At 35.6% G+C, this 23,122-nt stretch overlaps 1 protein-coding gene across 2 annotated transcripts in view; it reads right to left on the reverse strand.

The window, feature by feature from the left end:
• ARID4B (AT-rich interaction domain 4B) overlaps positions 1–23,122 on the reverse strand; it is an 85,457-nt gene that overhangs the window by 24,144 nt on the left and 38,191 nt on the right. For both annotated transcript variants that reach the window (XM_083857982.1, XM_083857981.1), the window contains exons 6-16: positions 21,450–21,529; positions 19,065–19,156; positions 16,503–16,641; positions 12,699–12,778; positions 11,281–11,354; positions 10,328–10,473; positions 7,746–7,818; positions 6,617–6,711; positions 5,419–5,516; positions 4,944–5,208; positions 3,764–3,936 (exon numbers count right to left, since the gene is read on the reverse strand). In XM_083857982.1, the coding sequence (XP_083714108.1) occupies positions 3,764–3,936; positions 4,944–5,208; positions 5,419–5,516; positions 6,617–6,711; positions 7,746–7,818; positions 10,328–10,473; positions 11,281–11,354; positions 12,699–12,778; positions 16,503–16,641; positions 19,065–19,156; positions 21,450–21,529 (1,315 nt within the window). The remainder of the gene's footprint in view (positions 1–3,763; positions 3,937–4,943; positions 5,209–5,418; positions 5,517–6,616; positions 6,712–7,745; positions 7,819–10,327; positions 10,474–11,280; positions 11,355–12,698; positions 12,779–16,502; positions 16,642–19,064; positions 19,157–21,449; positions 21,530–23,122) is intronic.

A 23,122-nucleotide genomic window follows, 5' to 3' on the forward strand; every position in this document is an offset into this window, starting at 1 on the left:
AGGTGCCTTAGAGCAAAATGTTAAAACGAAAATAAAACACAAAGCCAACCAAAAAAAATTTCTCAATAAAAACTCCAAAACCAATACAGAAATTTGGAGTTGAATTAACTATTTGGGGGGAAAAAGAATATTCTTACTAATATTGGTTATATAACAATTAACCTACACTTCAGTTTCCAAACTGCACCTGCTATAAAATATTTAAATATTTACCTTTCATTTTATTAGCCTGTACTAAAAAAACCCACACCTTCTAAAAACTCCACTAGGCTCCTGGCCTCAACGTCTTTGAAACTTATTCAATTATCTACGCTGTTCATTGTGTAGAAAAACACCTTGGTTCTCAATTTGTTGACTTGGATCCAAGTGCTCAACAAGCTAAAACTGTTAATATTATTGCATGCTACAAAGAAAACAGCACATGAACTATGCAATGCTATATTTGAAGATCCACAACATGAAATTTGTAGGAACTTTTAAAGAAGAAGGATTTTGAACTTTCATGTTTATTCATTGGCCAAGTATAACTACTTTTTTTGATGTTATGGAAAAGATGATTTACAAAGTCAGTTTTGTAAAGGACCCTCTGGGATAGACACATGCAATGTAACACATTACTGGCTCTTTTTAAACTCGTTTTAATGACCACAAGTTGTACAACCTGTATCTAGCACAGGTATCTTCCACTAGCCACAGGAAAAACAAAACATGAAACCAAAAAGTGAACAAGAAAAGCATGTACAGAATAAAGGGCAAGGTGCCTTTGAATCTCTGCTCTCAGCGTTCAGAGATACACAAGCAGGCAAGACACTGGCACTCCAGGGAAGAAAGGAAGAGAAAGTTCAGCCTTTCTTCCTCTTCATCATTTTGTTGAAGTCTGTGTAGATGGGACCATACAATTCAAGTGGTAGCAATCTCAAAGGTTTGAGATATAGAGGATTGCACAAAGAAACAAAACTTGTAGAAAATAAACAACCCTGGCCACCAGTAGTATTTCCTGAGATCTGGAAGCTGGGAGTTACATCCAGTCCTCCCATAAAAGAAAGTCCTCAAGAAGAAACCCCGAAGTTTTTCTATCCTCATGGTTCCTTGTGTCTATAGACAAATAAGCTACATAAAGATGTCCAAAGTCCTACAGATATAAATGTAAATAGAAAACTCTACAAGTCTGCCCAATATAACGCTGGATTTAATTTGTTTAGCTATTTTGTTAGGACTGTGAAGGACAAATGGTCCATAACTTTAGAAACATTCCAAAAAGACATTTTAAATACACCAAGTAACAAAATATCAGTCTGAATTTCACACCTGTCTGTTTTGATTATATTTCAGGTATTGGTGTGTGTAATTAGTTTTCTACCTAAAAAATGCCTATTTTAATTCTGCATTTCAGTTCAACAAAGAACTCCAACCACAGCATTTCCACCTTTGTAAAAGTTCCGCTGCTTCTAATCCATGAAGTTGAATATAGGGAAGTACAACATCTAATACAATGCTCCATAAAATTCCTTTAAGCCTTTATGGCATAAATGCTAAAAACATTATTTACCCTTTAGGATGACAGTGACATTTTAGAAAGCTCTTTAAAGCTGATACAAGTGCATTTTGTACTGCCTATCAATCTGAGAGGGTAGGAGAGAAAAGTAATCCTGCTAACAGAGCTACTACAGTAACACTGCTTATAAATACTTACAATTATCCACCGTAAGTGTTCCATTTCTGTAATTTAAATTATTCCTTCAAACACAGCATACCTCCCAGCAATGACCACATCACCACCTACACCTCTTTTTAGAATTATGCTCTCTATTCTAAGCAACTCGTAACAATCTTCCATGAGTCATAATAGCAAGATACTATTTGGAAGAGTTTTCCACTGGGATGAGTAAGGAGGAACAGAGGGAAAAGAATCCACTCAATTGCTATCAGGTGAATTGGGAAAACTTAAAAGGAAACAGGTATTCTCTACAGATTTTTGTTGTTTTCATAAATAAAAAACTAGGAGCAAAAAAACTCATAACTTTTTTTGTCATAAATAATGCAAATTGACATGAATTTGGATTAAAAACACTCCAACTTAAAAAAAATAAAAATAAAGGATTACTGAAAAGCAAATGCAGCTTCTAACTTTTCATGTACCATTTACTACTGCAGCATGGTAAGCATGAAGCCACCATACTTTTCAAGTACATAAATAAATATAACATCACACACACACAGACATGCAAATACGCTATTTAGTGAACTTTAAAAACTGCTACTCTCTAAGCATTGTAAAGTTTTCCATCTATTTAGTTCTTTATTTTGAAAGCAACATCGTAAAATCAGTCTTTAATAATTGTGAAAATCTGTTGAAGCAGGGCAAACCTGTTGAAGCACAACTTATCTAGTTCACATTAAAAACAGCAAATGCAACAAAGTCCAGCAGTTAGTATTTTAAAAAAGAAAAGTTTACATAGGATACAAACAAAATCACATCCATAAAGAAAAGGATATTAAATTGAGTTCAGGTAAACTTGTTTTTTCTGTATTCTGCATTTCTGAGTTACAGAAATTGCCAACAAAATCTCACTGAAAATATTCAGGAGTACAAAAACATTTCACAAAAGGATTCTTCCAGAATCCACTAAAAAATTCAAAATCTAAAAATAAAATAAAATAAAATAACTACTACCAATGAATCAGAAATCAATATACTAAACTATGACATTCTGGCCACAACTTTTAATGGGTCAGAAAAAGTATTAAGAGCAAATTATATTTAGACAGAAGATCAAGACAGCTGATCTACTAAACAACAAAATTGCTGGAATGAACAAAGGAATTACTGGTCAAGCAACAGATGGTATTAACTACAAAAAAACCCCAACAAAACATCCCTGATATATCCCTGATGAAAGTATAAGGAGGTGTCATTATCTGTTTTCCCTTTTGTAACAGCTTCTCACTTAAGCATCTGTTACTGGGTTTTATTGAAGACAAATACTGTGTTGAAAGAGATCTATCTGATCTCTAAGGGTAATTTTTGTGTCCTTAACACTAGAAATCATACTATATGAGGGTTTTAATAGTAATATGATTAAAGAAGAATACGAACTGTTAACACACTGGGATTAATGAGGACTATATTCTGGTTGTATTTTTTCTGTGTGGCTGCTGAAAAACACTAGTGAGATTTTCCTGCCCTGAAACAGGAAAATCTGTCCATTCCATGAACCAAATTACTCACACACACTCATTGATTAGATGGCCCTGAGCATCCCTATTATCTCCATATCCTACTTTCAAAACACCTGTCTGAAGATCTGCACAAGAGATTCCTGCCAGTACCAGGCCAATTCAATAGCAAGGCTGTTAACTGAGCAATGCAAGGTACTTCCATCTTTTCCCATGTTACACACAACTGTCCAAAAGCAAAAGCTGGAAACCACAAGTTTGCCACATACTTGTAACAAAATCAAGTATAAAAATACTCCTGGCAATGACTCCAATATTTTTGTATTAAATCAAATAGTCACCTACGCTTTTATATATTCTGTTCTCATTCAGCTTACATTCAGGCCTGGAACCTGTAAAACTTAAGCCACCTTTTCTTTTAAACATGGATAGATGATCTTTAATGGCCTAACCATGACAAAGTAATAAATGCACTGGTCTCTGGAAGATACAAGTCTAATTAACAACATTATATCTGATTTGAAGTTCAAATGACAAAAGTAAAATTTTAAAAACATCTCATCTGATTAGAAACAGCATAACTTACCCTGATTTTTCTTTTTCTTCAGCATCTGCATTTACTGTAGGATTTTCCATTTCTTTCATCTTCTCCTCCTCTTTATCTTCCAGTTTGATTTCCTCTTCAGTTTTGATTACATTTAAGTCCTTTTCTTGATCAGGCTGAGCAAGCAGAGAATCTGGCAAATTTTTTTTGTTTCCCTAGGATAACAAAACCTTTCATTAACTCACAAGGTGAAAACAAAGGATTTAAAAAAAGACAGACAAAACACACTGAAGTCATAAGAGCAAAACAATGCTACAGTGTTGGGCTTGTCCTAGAATTACAGCATCTCTGCTACTTTCCCTTTTAGAAGTCTTAAGCTAAACCTAACAGTTCAAAGTTGCAGCCAGTGTCCTGGCTTCTTTTATCACAATGATAAAGGCACGAAGCTCTTACACTTAGACTGCAAAGCAATCCCCAAGACAAACACTTCACAAAGCACATTTCCACTTGGGATGCAGAAATACCAGTACTGGCCTGTCTGGCATTCCTCCCAGAGAATACCAGCACACAGACCAGGGCTGGCTGCCACTTATATGCAGAAGTATTACAGCTGTGTTGCAAACTGACTTGAGGAGCCACAAAGCCTCCAAGGCCTGTAGAGTGCAGCACATCAGTTTATGGCCCTGAACTTCCTTTGCTAAAGCCACTGAATCAACAGTGGATTTTGAAAAGCTATAAACGTTTGTCTCTCTGGACCACTAAACTATATTAGACCATATGTACACAGTATGTCCAAGGTCTTTGTAGAGCTTCACTGGATTCACTGGAACACAGAAGTAACAGCAGTATTTATGAGGGCTTACAAGCAAAGCTAAATGCATAATGAAAATATCAGCAATATAGCTGTGAGCATGCACTACCCAGATAAGGATAAAGCTGTACACTAAATAGTCTCCCTTTTACCCAAGAGGCCCTCAAACAAGTGGAATGTTGGAGCTGTTTTCTAACAAGTCAGACATCTGGACATCATGACCCCCTAAAACACGCACCTAGGGTAAATATAGCTGTCAGAACAACTGTCTTGTTCTGAATTAGTCTACAGCAAGTTTTTGTCTTATTTTAAATCCACCTCAGAAAGTTCAATCTTTATATTAATTCATAGTTATTAACACATCAACTGACTTTATAAGCAAGATATAAGACAAACTTTAAAATATATTACCAGAACAGAAGGCTTATCATTTTCTTTACTTTCATTATCATTCTCAGCTGACTTTTTTTCTTCTTGTACTACTGCTACTTCTTCCTGCTTGCGCTCGTCCTTGTCCACCTTTATCTCTTTTGCATCCTGCTCTGGTTCTTCACGTGTCTTCAATTCTTTTTCTTTTTCACAATCTTTACAAGGCTTGTTCGTCACTTTCTCTGGCAATGCCATTTGAAATTCAATGTTAGCTGATGTACAATACTCTTCAAAACCATAGAGATATCTAAAAAAAAACAATAAGTCATTTGTGATAAGCAAGTTTGACTCAAAAAGGAAAATCCCATCTAGAGAAGCTAAACATGGGCAGTAGGTTTAAAGCCTTAAAAACTGTATTATAACCAAAGAGTTAAGGACTTTATGTGTACCACCCCTAGCAGAGGATCACTTCAATTCACTGTGGTTTTAGCATAAACTTCATGGCTTTATTACTTACTTTCTGTATGCACATTTAACATTATATCCTGCAGCTGAATTTAATACAGGGATTCCAAGATCTTGATAAACTTGCTTCCACACCGCTCCACTTTCAATCTGTTAAAGACAATGAAATCATTGTTTTTGAAGTAATTCACTGACAAAAAAACCCTAAATTGACAAAGTTTACAGTTTCAGAAAATAAATGTAAGTAATTTCCTCTGATCTATAAAATTACTATTTATCACAGACACAGTATTTCACCATAATGCAAACTGCAGTCTAACGTAATTACTTTAAGCAATTTAACATTTCTGCAATGCAACAAGCCACAGCAGGCTTTCCTCTCCAGGTGGCAATAAAACAGAGGAAAGAAAATATAACTACCAGAAATTTGGTATATCATTTTTATTTTATATTTAAAGTAATTCTGAACTATCAAAGCTAGAATTTTAATTAAATTGGAAAGAAAAAATAAGTCAAAGCATTAACAATACCGAGCCCTGCTAGTACTGCATCAGACATAGTGCCTGCCACTCTTTCACTACGTCCTTAATGTGCCCTTTGGTGACAAAGTCCCGTGATGTGCCCATTTCTAACCATTTGTGAAGGTAAAGCAGATGTACTGCAATACCCAGGTACCACATCCTGTCTTGTCTGTCAGAAAGGTGTCACTGCACAAATAGACCTCCTCAGCTGTCAGGCTACATTCATGGGGAGCAGTTCAAAGCACACACAGAATCTGCTTGGCCGTGAATTCAATATGTTTCAATTACTCCTCTCACTAATCCGAGTCAGCAAATTCATCTTTACACTGCCCAGAATAAATAGAAATTAAGGGCCTCACATCAGGCCACTAAATTGGTTGTCATTGAGATTTTACTGAGCGGTGACTCCTTTCACTTTGAGGTAACAACTTTATCAGACAAATGTTTCTTGAAATATTACAAAAACACACACCCTGGCTGGTTTTATGCAGTAATAATTAAATATGCTGGGTAGATGTGTAATTTATTTACCATCTAACTAGTTCTGTTTCATGCTAAAGCAGGTTTTTAGAGCTACAAGTGTCTTATGCAGCCATAATAGAAAACTTTTATACACCTAAAGGTCCTGTGTTATTTATCAGTATTTCACAGAGTAAAAAATTATTTCACAATAATGAACAGCATCTTCAGGTTTTATGGCTCTGGAGTACTCATCATACTAATACTCACGTTATCAAATCCTCCAAGCTTGTGTACAAGTCTGAATAATTTGAAGAGATTCAAATTTCTGTATCCTAATACAGGTCGCTTGTTAATAGGAGTCCCTGGGTAACAAAGACAGTTGTTAGGGTGTTTTGAAGTATTTTTTCCAGAATAAATAAATTTACATCATATGCACTATTATTAAACACATTATTTTAAACCCCACCTCCTGCATCTGGTCCTTTTCACGAAACTAAAACTCTAGAGTCTCATTTACTGAACTAGAGGGAAAATGGGTTATGTTATTTAATGCATATACATATACATTCTTCCCTACATTACCAAACATGCAGAAATGATGCAAATTTTCTTGCTAACTATATTACACATATTTTTATTTCACCCACTGAAACAATTCCATCTAAAAATACAATAGTCCTTTCACTGATACAAAAAAACCCCAACCCAACCCTCACCAGGAGCAATCCCACAATGCTTCAAGAGCTGAAACTTCCTATGCTACTGTATTAGCAGTAGCTATCACCATCTCTCATGAACAGTTTAACTCATTTCATATGGCATTACAGAAGATACTTATTTAACCAGTTATAATAGTAATTTAAATATAGATACTCTGCCTCTAGAGAAACTGCACTTTTCTTGCAGTATATAAACACCTGGTAAAATTTTAACATAATGAATGGTACTGGCTTTTAAAAACATCTCAATCTACAGATAATGTTCACGCACTTAAGTGATCAGGATTCACAAAAGAAAATTAGCACAAACTAAATGCATTTTTCCATGACCTAAAAGGTGTGTGGGTCGGTATTTTAAAGTTATTAAACTGAAAATATAAATTAATATGATTCAGAGCATTAAATGTCTGATTATACACACTCTAAGTACACTATAGCAAATACAGTACAATATATGCAAAACATAATAGGATATATATTTATATATATCCATTTATTTCTGAAAGCAGAAATATGGGACTGCATTTTAGGAAATGAATCAAGTGACACTCATATCTTCCTAACAGTAGGGAAGTCAGAAGGTGTAAGTATGCTTCCCCTGTTTCCAAAACTGTACTACAAAGCCCTACTAGTTTATAGACTCAACTTTTCAAAGTACTGCTAATTAAAATGCCTACCTCTGTCTTCCATGAACTTGTACAACTGCTGAAGAAAGTTCTCTCGTTCTTCAGGAAACGGCTCTATTTCCTCCTGTTGAAAGCAATGCACGCAAGAAAAATGTCACCATTTTGAGTTACAGTCCTTCATTAAGTAGCATAGGGCAGTGATAATTTAGGTTGAAATATTTAAGTTTGTTTCACTGTAGTCAGCAACAGGATACAGCACAGAGAGATACATGCTCTCAGTGCTATGCCACATGAAACCAGTTTTATGAACTTCAGTGTTTCAAAATATATAAAACATTGACTGTAAACATACATGGAAATCGGATTTTTTGACTGATCATTGAAGTATCATAAGTGATACTATAGATCAAGATGTGTTCTCAATTTCATCCATTTATGCAGAAAGTCTGGGAGACAATGCTATTAATGACCAAGAGATTCTATCAGAAATCTCAGCTCTATTTCTACTGCAGTTAAGTGACTCCTTGGCTCCTGGATAGACTACGTCACTTTCAGAGATGAAGTCAAAGAGCAAATGGTGCTTGCACTTTCTTAGGAGTTCTAATCCACTGCACTGGCAAACCGCAGCCAATGGCACTGCATGCGAACTGCCATGGGGCACCAGCTGAGCGCGTGCTGAGCAGGATCAATCCCAGAACTGAAATAACAATGGATATTTTGGAAGTTCAGTTCATTGCACTAATAAACTTTGGTATTAGATTTACTTAGATTAATAAACAGTGGAGTTTCATAACAAAGCACAACGGCTTACTTTATAACACCTCATAATTTCTTTTGGAAATGGGGCTCATCACTACTAGTAGCAGTAAGATATCAATATATCAAATTCAGAAGAAATTTCGATGACTGAGCTACTGCAGAACTGTACACCAAATATGAGTTGATTAATTTTTAATACTACTTGTAGAGTTTCCAAAAATAACTAGTTATTCAGTAATCAAAACTATATTGTTTTTCTTTAGTGTATTTGCATTCCATGTTTACTATTTCCATTCTTCAACAGTCTCCTTGTACTAAATATTAAAGCTTCACCTACCCTTAAGCAAGGGGAAAAAACACACTGTTTTTAAAGTTATACTAAGACAGCTGAGAAAACAACAGAAACAGAGTATCATTACTAAACAGAACTGGGAAAAACAAACACACTCACAAAAAAAAACCCAAACCCTCCAACATCTACTTAATCTTTTTAATAAAGAGATGTACAGCTGAAAATAAGGTCAGGAAAGGCTGTAACTATCATCAGAGAGTAGGGTTTTTTCTTATTCTGTACTTCCTCTTACCCATTAAATGCACTTGGATATCACAGCAAACAGGCAAAAAAATTAGGAACCAGTATTCAGAATATGTTGAAACAGTTGCCCTTCAGGTATAACTATCAACAGAATTGCAATGAAAATACTCCAGTCTTGCAAAGGCAATGCAAGACGCAATTCTCTGCAAGGGGCATTACATGATGGACATCTGACACCCAGTGTACCAGCAGAGCTCAGCGCAGGCAGCTTTGATGGGCAAGGACAGGCTGGGTAGAGAACTTCAACCAATATATCAGAGATCCTTTTCATAGGGTAGGGGCACCAGAAATCAGCACATCTAGCCCCATTCCTCTCTGACAAGGTGATAGTGCAGCCCTAGATGTAGTACAGATAAAAGCCTAGTTAAGAGCATTCATATTCCACAGGCCATGGAGAACAAATTACTTGGGTGGAATAAAACTCCAAAACTGCATAATTCTTTTCTTTATTATTTGATCTCTCATAGCAGGTAAGGACTTTTACCAGCATCTGCTGGATCATGGAAAATGGATCATGAGCAGCTACTTGGGTTTCTCCTGTTCCTCACAACAAGAAAAAACTTACCAAAAGACATTAGTCTTACAGAGCATTTAGTGGAGGGGGTGACAGGTGTCACTGAACAAAACCTTCAGGAAACCCAATCAAGTTTTGAAGAAGGAATGTATTCTTTTTAAATATAAGAGGAAATAAGGTAAAGGTGATGAAGAAGCTGAATAAAACACTCCTTTCCTAATATACAGTCCAATGCCTGAAGGGTACTCCTACTTCTTTAATTTGATAATTCAGAGAGGTGCCAGAATGGCAAGTGAATGAATACTCCTTACTAATTTTTCCAGTAGAGAACAAAGTAAGTTTTTAAGAAAGTGTGCTAATATGGAAAACTTAGAGTGCATGCCTCTTAAAAGCATTTACACTTTCTCAGAATCTCTAGAGTCAGTACAGGAGCAGATCAGAAAACCAAGCATGGGGACTCCATACTTGCAGAACAAAAAAGAGAAGAAAAGTGGAAGTGGAGTGCATGGGCTAATGCCTTGATTGAAAGTTCCTCTCCTTCTTTACTCAGGGCAGCCAGAGAGACAGCTTGTAGTGAAGCAGCTTGTAGTGAATTCTTCAACAGACCAGGGAAAGAGTAAATTATTCAACAATGCCTATATTAACAGTGTTGCCTGTGTTAGCATGTTACATGCCCCGTAAAGTTAAAAAAGGCCCACTTAAATATATATGTCCCTGCTAATTTTGATCAGCTGTGTATCTATGCCCTTTACTAACTTCACTTGCCTCTTCCTCACTGCTGTTATCCTCTTTTTCTTTTTCATCCTCTTCCTCTTCTTCAGCTTCACTGCTGGAGCTGTCTTCTTTCAATTCTGTTTTCCAGTTACTAGGAACAGTTCTGTTTTTACGGAATTCAAGTGCTTGGTCAAAAGCTGTAAAAGAACCAGCCTTTGTTAGCACTGCAGGAAGTATCAGTTTGCACAAATATTTCAATTAAAAAGAACAGTAATCAGGGGTGATGGGGAAGAGGAGAAGAAGGAAAGACTGCTAACCAACAATTCCACTCCAAAGAACCTCAACAACCACTCCATGTTGTCTATCCTCATTTGTCTTATCCAGTGTTTTCTGCACATCAAGACACTCACAGATATTACTAGTATTTTTACCATGTAAGTGTCTACAGACACAAACAAGGATCTTCTGCATAGGGCATATATGAAAATTTAATTGAGGAAACCCCTATCCAACAGGTTTACACTGCAGTTTGTATATATTAAACAGGGAGAGTAAAGAGGGAGAAACAATCACAAGCTAATTCTAAGAGTTTCATCACACAAGCTTAAACTTTCAAATGCACCCACAACTGCAGATTTTCAAAGTTTGTAAAGACAACTTCAAACTATTAGGGGCACTACTGTGAGAATAATCCTATAAAGTTCTAAAGCAAAAGGAAAAATATTACATATAGAAACAATGTGTGCATGTTTGGCATGTCTACACTTAAAGTCAGTGCAAAGCAGGTGGAGTGATGTTTTTGAGCGTTTTGCTTAGTTAGGTTTTATTTGTTTAAAAAAAAAAAAGTTCTAACTTCCCTTAAGTCTCCTTCAATATATTATTCTGTAACAAAAGATCCTATATTCTAGAATCTCTAAGACATGAATCAATCTGCCACAGATTCAGTGCAATTCATGTACCTAAGCAAATACACAGAAGTGTTTACCAGAGAAAGTTATTTTTACCTTGTTTTAACAAAGCGTCAGGCTTTGGTGAAGTTTCACTGATTTCCCGGACATCTTTTCTTGGCACAGAAACACTGGATAATTTAGAAAGTGTTAAAAAAAATTAAAATATTTTAAAGGTAAACTAACGATACAATACAAAGCTACCACTAAGATGATAATACACTTACTAAACATACTACTACACTACTAAACATACTAAACATAAGAGGCATATGAAGTACATCTTGACAATTCTACAGTGTTAGTCTGGTACAGTATTAGTCAGTAGATTAAAACCAAAACTTTTACATTAAATTGATTAAACTATATGCATTCACTGCATACTAAAGAAAGCATGCTACTTCCACAAACAGGTAGTTTCTGGAATATCCCATATATGCAATACTTTAAACCCTCACATTAATTTAACATTAATTTAGAACCCTGCCTTGCTTAAAACATAAACGAGTATTAGTGTAAATCGTCAATATGAAATTAAAGACTTCCAAATTGAAAGAACAAAGCTGTTTCTGATTTTTACTGTCTATACCAAGGAAGCAAACTTGAATTGCAGCTCTGGAGGACTGGGGGGGGTGGGTATGTGCTTGTGTGCACACATCTTTTGTGTGTTCTTTGGGTGATGTGCACTGATGCCTAAAAAACTATCAAATGGTAATGCAATACCCTAGACTTAGTAAGTAATTAAACCACAACAAAACTGTTAAATATTTCAATATCCTTCCTGTGAAACATTCTGTTAAATTGAACAAAGCACAATAAATAGCTGCAACTTTTGAAATAAAAACTCAAATCTAGAAAAAGAATTCTATTGTTGTGAGTTAAGAACACAAAGGTCTTTATTTTGTTACAAATACCAGACAGTCTGGTTTTCTATATTTCTCTATCCTTTTCCCAACTTTGAGTAGCATTACAGCGCTTTGCAAGGAGCACGATAAGATGCAGTTGCAGTCTAGACTGGGATAAACATATGCCTTACTACCTTCAAACAAGAAAGAGGATTTCTGTGTGTGCATGTGGTGTACGTGCAGGCATGCACACGTCCCCACCAACCCTTCTGGAGCTGGATAAGCTTACAGCCACATCCCTGAAAAGCACTGCTCTATTCCAACCACAGCAGGAAAGAGTTTCAGGCCATTCTTGAAGTCACGTAATACTGCTGTGTTTGCCACAATTTTAACAATGAAATTGAAACTAAGACAGATAGATTTATGCATCCCATTATTTATAACGACAAAGTTCAAGACTAATTTCATTGCCATGTAGGCTGTTAACAGTTTTTCAAACATTAGAAGAATCTTGGCAGGAACTTACTGAGCTTACTGATGTTATTAATACTTTACCCCAACACATCTCATACTACATTTCACTTGAGGTATAAATGTTGTTCAATTATTAAACTGTACATTCCTACTCACAATTTGCCATCCTTGAATGAGCGAACAAGAATATTGTCTTTTTTCACCGCAATATCATCACTACAATCTGGACAAACCACCTGCAAAGATATTACAATTGCAAAGTTTAGAGAGAAAAAGCCAAAATAGTAATAGTAAATACCAGTGCTTCTCTAAAAGCCTTTGTGCTCATTTCTTGTGGGCAACCCTGAGATGAGAGCAAGTGAGATCCCTCAAAACACAGGAGTGACCTCCTGAAATTACTGAATGCATGAGGTCACGCTCACTCCTGGAGGGAATCTGACGGCTGCTGTGTAAGAACAGCATTCTGACAAAACGTCAATCTGTCACACCTCTACAGCTTATTCCATTCCTCATCCTAAAAGGACAGAAATTTCACCAAGTGCTGCCACCTTGACTTAGAGACTTCCTCAGAAAACCTCCAGAATTGCCAAGGATGTGATCACACACAGTGTCAAAACCAAAAGCTAACAGGACTTATGAAATGCAATTTTATGAGGGAAGACTTACAAGTAATTTGCCTAGGAGAGAAGAGCACCTCAAGTACAAGTATTATGACAGGTTCTTTTAACTCAAGAAGTAGACTAATCAAGTCTAGCACTGAGACAACATATTAATTATTTGTTGCAATTTTAAAAGCTATTTAAGTTTTGTTAAACCAGTATACAAGTCACTAATCAAAAAGCTTTAAGAATTCAATAAAGGAAGAAATATAGAAATATATATATTGAATTGCCAGAGATATAAAATAGAAAAGCAACCCCTCTCCATCACTCATCTGATGTCTCATAATGTACACAGCTCCCTGAAAGTTAGAAAAATTCTGGCTGCTACAAAACCTCAAGAAGCAGCAAATGACTGCAGCCCTAAGTAAGCCCAGGTACATACCTCTTCTCTCTTACACCAACTTTTGCCTTTCAGTCCTAATTTTCCACCAAATACAAAGACACTAAATGGCAAAAGTTGCTTTTTTCCCCTCCTTACATAGGTCACCACCTATGCAGCATTTTAGGAGCTGAAGTCAAAATCTCCAAGTGACATGGAAGTAAACATATGTATCACAAAGCATAGGCTAAATATGCTCCTCAAGACAAATAAAATTTAATGGACCAAGTTTTAATATTCAATGCACTCTACGGTCTACAAAAAAATTACTTTAGAAAACTACAGTTTTCTAACTGAAGTTAAACTTGAGATATAGTTTGCAATGTCAGGGTAGAAGACAATGATTATCATCCTCTATTTTAAACTGACAAGTGCAAACTTGTAGCTCTTTAAAGATGGAGAAAGGCTCTTCAGGCTTTAGCTACTGGTTTTCTAGAATCATCAAAACCTTAGTAGTCAGAAATCCACTCAGAAGTTGAAAAACAGCTTACCATAACCTCATCTAGTGCTTTTACATAAAGCAACATCGCCTCAATTTTGCCTGAATCAAGTTTTCTCAATTTCCTTGCAAAACAAACTCCACTGGAGTCACAGGAGGATGAAAGAGATGATCCTATGTAAACTCAATTTTCTGAAAATGCTGCAGGCAGATTTCCTCACTGCACCTTTCAAAAGCCTTTAAGTACACATTAAAACTAAGCAATGCTATAAGGCTTATTACGCTCTCTGACATAAGGAGCAACTGTCAGACCCTTTTACAATTCCAGTTAGTCATTGTACTCACCCCTTGCCCACAGACTAACAAAACCAAGCAGACAAACAAAATCCCCACCAACCCAAACATGTATGCAGGATTAAAACAATGTAGTCAATCAATGAGTCCTCAGAATAATTTTTACCAAATTTACCCTTCTACAGTTTTAAATTTGTAAGTGAAATCTTAATAATAATCTTAATATATCTGATAAGATTATTAAGGTTATAGGCCTGATATCCAAAGTATTTGGTTTTCACTACTAACCTTAATTGCTACTTGCTGTAAAGGTTTAGACTAATCCCTTGTTTTTGCATAATAAACTTGCACAATGGCCTCTGTGCTTATACACAAAGTACCTATACATAGTATCATTAATAAGACATAATGCTGAGATACACATTCTTCAGCACATTAAACCTGAATTTTCATTCCATTATTCAGGTAATTACCATAATACAAAGTTAATGCAAAATCTATCAGTAATAAGATAAGATTACTTTTTTGATACAGTAGAGGTAAGAACCTGCTTAAAAGGTAAAAAAACCCAAAAAGGATGGCTATTGGGGAGGGGATTATAACAAAGGAAACCAAGCCAAACCAAAAAAGGCAGCTATTTGAGGTATAAATCTATCCTTTGGCACAGCTTTTCTGGTTAAATGCAGTACGATGTTTGTTTGCAGAGCTATAAACCTGATTACTAAAGTAAGAGTTAATCTAGGATAAGCTATTTCAGAGTTAACAAGCTTCACTCTCAAACTTTATCCCCCTACTGCTTTTCATTTGTTGCAGGAAGCTTTCCATGAAGAAGAAGCTATTCCAATCTTCAAAAGAAAGGCAAAGAAATGATTGCGTATATTTGGACCGGAAGCAACAATTCAGCTCCTCTTCAAGGTCTGACCCAGGGCTGTCCTGAGCACCACTACAGGAGTCACAAGCAAGCCCAATCCCTCCCAGAGAGCATGCCATGGAAACTTGCATGTCATGGTCATGACCAGAAAGGCAAACCCAGCAGTGTGACATAAAACTGCTGAAGCCACTTTCACTGACCACTCCTGAGTGAACTGTGAAGCAGCTGATACTGCACCATCTTGATGACAGCTTTCAGCAAAGAAACGTCTCAATTTCTCGTTTATCACTGAAAACTTCTCATAAAGCTATCTGCTCTAAACATGGTATCTCCTTGCTGTACATTCTGCCCTTTCCCTTGTAAAGAAGACTTCAGGGACTCCTCCTCTTCACAAACTTCCTCAAAAGAATTCCTACTGGAAAGCTGCTGGGCTGCATTACAAGACACAGCAGGTGATGAGCAGAAAGCTGAAATTGAGAGCTACTGCACATACTAAGAGGAGTTAAATGGCACTGTATGGCATAGTTTCAAAAGCAGAGCACAAGTCTCCCTAAAATTAGAAAAATGTGTTAAGCTTTCATTGCCAAGAAGAATTAATCAAATATTTACAATTAAAAATAAAATAAAAATTACAAAGCATGGTACTAGAAGGTACCACATATAGAAATATATTAATTTCAAAATCAATCAGTGAGTCTACATGCGGTCACTACTAGACTAGCTGTGATATTTTTTCAGAAGTTTGTTTCTTAAAAAAATGTCTTTAAGACAGAATAAAGGAAGAAAAAAACCCACTAGTACTAAAAGGCTACAATTTCATTTTCAAGTAAATTTATTGTCAATTTTCCACTCTCTACCCTAGTGACCAAGGAAAAGAAATTATTTTATTATCCATTGTGTTTATATTGAATGTTGAAAAATCATGTCTGTGTAATCACTAAACTTCCCTTCCCTCTGTACTTTATATTTCCTTCCTTGATAAAACTCAGTAATTAGGAAAATTGACAAGCAATAGCCTAGGAAAAAATAGCCTGAAATTCTAGTCCAATAGTACAGAACACATTGCTGAGCTAGAATTAGGTCAACAAGCTCTGGCTGTTTGGAAAAACTATGGCCATGTTAGCAATCCCTTGTTTTTAACACACATACGTAGACATACTTCCTTTGACTGTTATACAGTCTAATTTGAAAAGACATAGTAATTTTAATTAAAAAAAAAAAAAAAAACCACCAGAAAAAAAAAAAAATAAACTCCCACCTTTCTTCTATGCCTAGAAAATGCTGTACAAAATTATAATAAAGATGAGACTCTTACCAAGGCTGGAAACCACAGAGCTTTCTTTTTATCCACACTGAAGCAGTCCACGCACACAACTTTTCCTAGTAACTCGTCACTTTGTTTCCTATCATCTTCATCTTCATCGCTGGAAGAGGATGAAGATTCTTCTTCAGGACTAAAAAACAGAAGGAGACTTAACAGTCAACTATTCAGAACTTGCTTATTATAATTACAGGAGATCCAAAGCTAATTATCAAAGAGGCATAAATAATACTGACTTGAATTGCCTGTTAGGTGTATCAGCATTAAAATGAATAAAGTATTCATAATTATATCATGGTAACAATTCAAACATTACGAACTCAGAAATGCATATTTACTAGAAATACATGCAAAACCCAAACAAAACACCACCATGCACCCATATGGAGGAAGAGAAATGCATTGTCAGGGTATTCAAAGTGAAACCACTCTGCCCTACACAAACACTCTTTAAAAATAATTCTGCAGTTGTAGTTTTAGACCAGTGTTAAGCTAAACTGTTTTGGTTTTCCCTCTTAATCTCTCTATGCTTTTAATTTAACAACCACATAGAATGGAAAGCTATTTTGAGAAAGGACAAATCTGAAGAAAAAACATGAGATATAAAGATGAATAGCAAAGAGAAAGTCTACTTATCCTTAAACAGCTCTTTAAAGATGTGTAGCGAAGCATTTCTATGACTGTTTCAATTTCACATGGAATGAAGTGTTGGAATGTAAGCAGATGGGCCAAGGTGCAAATGCATTTTCATTTAAAAGGGTTCTGGCTCATTGTTTTGACTGTTTGAGTACAAAGTTGCACCTGGTTTTAACCATATGAGTCTAAAATTACTTGCAACCAAAAAAGCACCCCCGAACTCCAGCTTAATGCTCTCTATGTATCTTTTCTTTATAGTCACTTCAAAGGTTAATCCTCAGAAAATACGCAGCATCTTCGATGAGCACAACCACCATTACTTTAAAAGCTATCTTCCATTTGTCACATAACTGCTTTTGAGTACAAAATTCAGTATTAACAAAAAACTCAGTTGCAATTTGTGTAACAGAAGGCAACTGATGTACAGTTTAAGAAGAATTTCCTTATCTCTGTCCACCTTAAATTTATGTTATTTCTAGTGATGATAATTGTTTTGGTTTAGCATTGCTTTGGTTTATTTTTTTTACCCACACTTTTTTTTTTAAAGTAATGGTTTCTTTTAGAATATATGGAAGTCTTTCAGGCTGCTTTCTGGAGCTCAATAATCTCTTGTGGGATGAGAAAAAAGTCAAAGACTAAAGAGAAAGCCAGAACTATTTTGGAGAGACTACTTCCTAACTCAAATTGCACAGATACTGGCATAAGTCTCTCTAAACTCGGTTAACTCAGGATTAACTATAAGATAAAGACAAGTGTGTTGCTTCTGACATAATAATATCCCGCACAACCCAGTCAGAGACACCAAGGATGCTACAATCACATTTTCTGTGGTAATGCCAGCTTTTTTCAGCTTTCTCCTTCACTACCTTACAAATTAGTACCTCAACAATTTTCTGAGTAATAGCTCCTCCACATATACAGGGCAATATTTATTTCAAGCTAATAAAAAATGCAAAAAGGTAACCCAACCAAGCATGAAAACCATTATACCTAAAAATTTTAAGCAAATAAGCAAAAAAATCCCCATATAAATACACACACAAAACCCTCACAACTCACCCACAAACAATGAAGAATAGGCACCGGACTAGGTAACACTGGTGTATCAGGACCACAGCTACCAATAACTTTGGTGCCTAAGAAGTCTTGAATTTTGTTTTTATATCAGTAAGCTTTGTTGCAAACCATACTAAGAAGCAGTGGGAAGAAACTGCTGCACAGGAAGTTCCACCTGGATATGAGGAAGAACTTCTTCGCCATGCAGGTGACAGAGCCCTGGAACACATTGCCCAGAGAGTTGTGGAGTTTCCCTCAGTGGAGATGTTCAAGAATTGTCTGGACACAATCCTGTGCCAAGTGCTCTGGGATGACCCTGCTTGAACAGGGAGGTTGGAGCAGATGCCTCACTGTGGTCCCTTCCAACCTGACAATTCTGTAATTCAGTAATATTGTTTACCTATTTCTAAAAGCCCTTCAGAGACCCTGTATTGAGAAACTAAAGGTCTATAGGAGGATTCTGGGACCTTCCACAAAGACTTCCTATCAGCTGGACAAAGACTGCATTGTAATTATTTTTGCTTGAGTCCAACACATTTACAACACTGCAGAGGTGTTTGTCAATATAATTTAACATTTCGATTTGGGATGCCACCTTTTTTTTTTTTTTAACCAAGAAAAAGCTCTTGCCTATACCTGGTACTGTTTTAAATATTAATTACACAAAGACTTGAAATGCTTGCATGCAATAATAGACATGAACTTGACTTTCAAATTGAGTGCTAAACAACATTTTTCATCCAACCTCCCATTTATATTTTTTTTAATAAGGGAAGCCTGAACATACAAATAATAAAACTTGACACACACTGAAAGCTTCGGAATTGATTAGACACACCACAGCTATCAAAATATTTAGCTTACATATGATTGGATCTCCTTCCTCTGTTTGTTTTCTTTCCTATAACAGGAGTCCCAAAGTGTTCAGGATTGGTGAGTGGAAGCTGATCCAAAGTCTGTTGAAATGAAAAAATACATATGCATATACATAAGAAAAATCTGGCCTAAGTTATTCTCCAAACCACCTGCTTCACTGAAACAATTTTTGTCAATAGACTTTCTCATTAAAAAAGAAACACAGAAGTATATCATACATGCCATGCTTAGATTTTAAAAAAGGAATGTGTTTTGTTTTGCAGGTTTTTTTCAACACTTTCTCTGCACCTCTGAATAATTAACTTTTGTCGAATACACACAGACAATTCTTCCCAGAAGTCCTGCCTTTGGACCATCAAAACACAGAAAAATAAGTGTCAGGTATTCTTCTCACCTTGCATATTCCATCTCTACCAGATTAATTTTCTGCCTATCCTATCATTAGACTAAATCATCTACTTAAAAAAAAACAAAGGTCTCCTTTGAAATGAAACAGCAAGATCACTCAACAGGAGCAAACATGACAACTTAATTGTATTTTTTGTTTGTAATTCCTACTTTGATATGTGAGAGAGATTCTAAAACAATTTTAAAGAGGCTGCTATATTGATAATTGGGAGAGTGCTAATTGATGCTTTATCAGCATCAAAACAAAAAGAGAGGGAGAGAAAGAACTTTCCCTCTTCAGGAGGAAAAGTTCCCTTCAACAGAAGGAATTCACAGACATGCAATATCCTCTCTCCTTAAGCCTGCTGTTACCTGTTTAAATGATAACCATTCCAGGCTCCTGGTACACAATAATTTTTTGTACAGGTACTTTTTATTGTTCTTTGAAAGAAGGCAGAAAGCCTTCCAAACTAAATATAGTCCTCTGACTTCAACTTCTTTGTCATGTACGTATTTTTCAATGTGTAACACCAACAAGCATCTCAAAAGTACTCTGTCTCAGAGAGAATTAGACTCAGGGCCAATAAAACTGTCTTTTTAGAATCTAAAAATAAATGCATGACTACTTCTGAGTGTGGTGGACATCCTAAAAGATACTACACCACACACTTGGGAAGCAATATTAGCACAAGACAATTGTGGGGCACTGGCCTAATTACAAAAGAAATCTGAGATGCAATTTTCCCTGCTGAGTAGCTGTACAATCACATAAGGTAATTATTAGAAATGTACAACATGTTTCATTCAGAGCTGGTGACAGTGAACTGCAAATCAGTGACTTCTGGCAAAATATCAAAAGCTTAGATGATAAAAAAGATGATAAAATAAGAAGTACCAGTCATCTGAATGTAAGGTTTCTTTGAATCTGACAAAATAATCCAAATTACTCTCATTCAGCCAAACAGGTCACAAAGTATAAATAAGTAGACCAAAATTTTCAACCCATGAACTCTGAGGAAATACTCCTGAAACCTTATTAAAATAGTATATATGGAACGGAAGAATCTAATCTTCAGCTGTGCTGATAATTAATAACAAAGAACTAATTGAAGGAATACCACAACCTTTAAAATTATAGCATTTCTATCTGAATCTAGATTTAGGCATCTAATTAGGATCCCACTTTTACATATGTTTAAACCTGATTTAGAATTCTAGAAGATACCCGAACCTTCCCAAGAATGCAGCACACAAACAACAAACTCAGCTGAGTGCAGTAAAGCACACTTATATAGAGCAAAAACCCCATCTTCAGTAGCTATCCAATCAACAAACACGTTTACATAAATCTGCCCATCCGTCCAGATTGTCTTACATAATATGAAAGAATAACCCTCGTTCTAAAATTCCAGTTATTTGGAATGCACTACAAATGTCTGCACACTTTAATGTGCAAGTCACCTCTAAGACATGAGCCAGCTTCAAAATACTGGTAGCTGTTGTAAAATAAACAAGTAACAACAACTTATTATTGGCCATTTAAAAGAAAAGCATTTATGTTTCATCAATTATTACAAACTGGCTTCAACCATCAAAAATGCAGAAGACCATGTTACAAATTATGTTACAATTTATATTACTTTTTATGTTACAAGTATACTGTGATTTTTTTTCATGACTAATAGTTACAGATAATTTTTATACAATGCAAAGTAGCTGTGTGATCTACAATCTACAAACCACCAATAATATAAAAATGAAAAAGATAAAATGCTGGTTTTTTTCCTAATATACACAGTTTGGTGAAATCTAACTGTATTTCTTGTTTTTAAAAAAGAATAAGCCAGACCCCGTGGACTGCACTTTGCATAACTCCCATTTTTAGTAGCATGGATACACATAACATACTAAGAACTGAGGTAATAAAAGTATCACTTTACAATTTTTCTAAATAAAAAGTTGTAATATAGAAAACTCTTCAATTACCTCACTCTCAGCAAAATGTCTTTCTCCTTTTAAACACAGGGAAGAGCGTCTCAGAGTCTTCTCATCACCATCATCAAATACTGTCACCAGATAAGAAGCGAGGAAAGAAAACACTGCTTTTTAACTCAGGATATTAATAAGCAATTCATTTACATGTCAGAAAGAATGGGATATATATTCCTGTAGTCAATTCTTAGAAAAAACCTATGCCCAGATAATGCTGCAGATCCAGTAAAGCATTTCACATATCGACCAAATACAAATAAAAATACATAAGCTACTCTCCCACCATAGCTACTTTACACTTGCATACCTTGAGTAATCTATAGTTGAGCAGACAATTCATGATGTCATGAAATTAAATTTAGCACACTAAAATTCAAAAGCTATTTTTTCCTAACGTTTTTCTAACATCCAAAGACTACTTTTCTAACATTTATGATTTTTAAAGAATTTATTTACACAACTCCTGTGATATTCAAGTGGAAGCTCTGCTCACCACAGAGAAACATAAAGGGGTATTTGTAGAAAAAAAGCTGCAATTTAACGTTGTATGGAAGTTCAATGTCTTTCTCTACTGACTTCATGCAACTGTGCTACAGAACAACAGTGGTATCATCCCAAGGAAGACAATAGTCCAAGTGCTGACAATCATCATCAAAACCAGCTCTGCTGACAGAACTGTGGTGCTCCCAGCTTCTAAACTTTTTGCTTTCTCTGCTATCACTAGGTCAACTGGAAACAAGTTCATAATACAGTTCATTCAGCTACATACATTGTCCTTTAGAATCCTGACATGCACTGCACACATTTAAGGTGGGGTCTTCAGAACCTAATTAACTGGTCATATAAAAGGGAAAATTTTGTCAAGTCTTCTGCAGGTACTTAACAGATGAAAACCTGGTGATAAATTTTAACTAGGCTTTGCACTAGGAGTTCAGTGAGACAAGAACATGTATCTTCTCCCCACTTGAGCAGTAATAATAACTATATTCTTGCTTCCTCACAGCAGTGACCTTGAAGACTTTTGTGGGCACAGAAACAACGCCAAGATAACATTAAAATATTACATTTAAAAAAAAAGTTTCAGCAACTTCTTAACATGCCTCTTTCACCTTCATTTAAACATCCTCTTCTATCCATCAAGAGATCAAAGTAACAGTGTTAGGAAAATGGCTGTTGACCAGCAAGATTGGAGAGATTAATTTTAGCCATTTCTTGTTTTCAGATGGAGAGTGCTCTACTCTTCAACGTTTACTAACTCAAAGAAAAATATACAAAAAGAAACAAGGTACATCAAAATTCTTGACTAATATTTACTTGATATTAAAGAATCTTTTATCTAGTTCTGAGAATTTCTCACCCCCATGTAAAATTGAGTATTCTTGATGAAGAAACTTCCTCTTGTAAAGACAATTCCCCAGCTTGTATTATAGACTACAGTAATTGTTGAACACTGTTCAACTGTGATAAAGTATCAGCTGGAGATGCACATCTCTCCTTCAACACTTGTTGAAAAGTATCAATGGCCAGAAGTGCACACAAACATTGCAGATCTGGAACTGCATCTCAAACGGTCAACACATAATTAAGCCCCCCTTTGTTTAAGTGAAGTAGAAGTCAGCAGGTTCCTAATCCAGTTTGTGTTAATTAACAAAACAGTCTCCTTACAT

This window comes from Zosterops lateralis (genome assembly GCF_965231275.1).
Source record: "Zosterops lateralis genome assembly, chromosome: 3".
NCBI lineage: Eukaryota > Metazoa > Chordata > Aves > Passeriformes > Zosteropidae > Zosterops > Zosterops lateralis.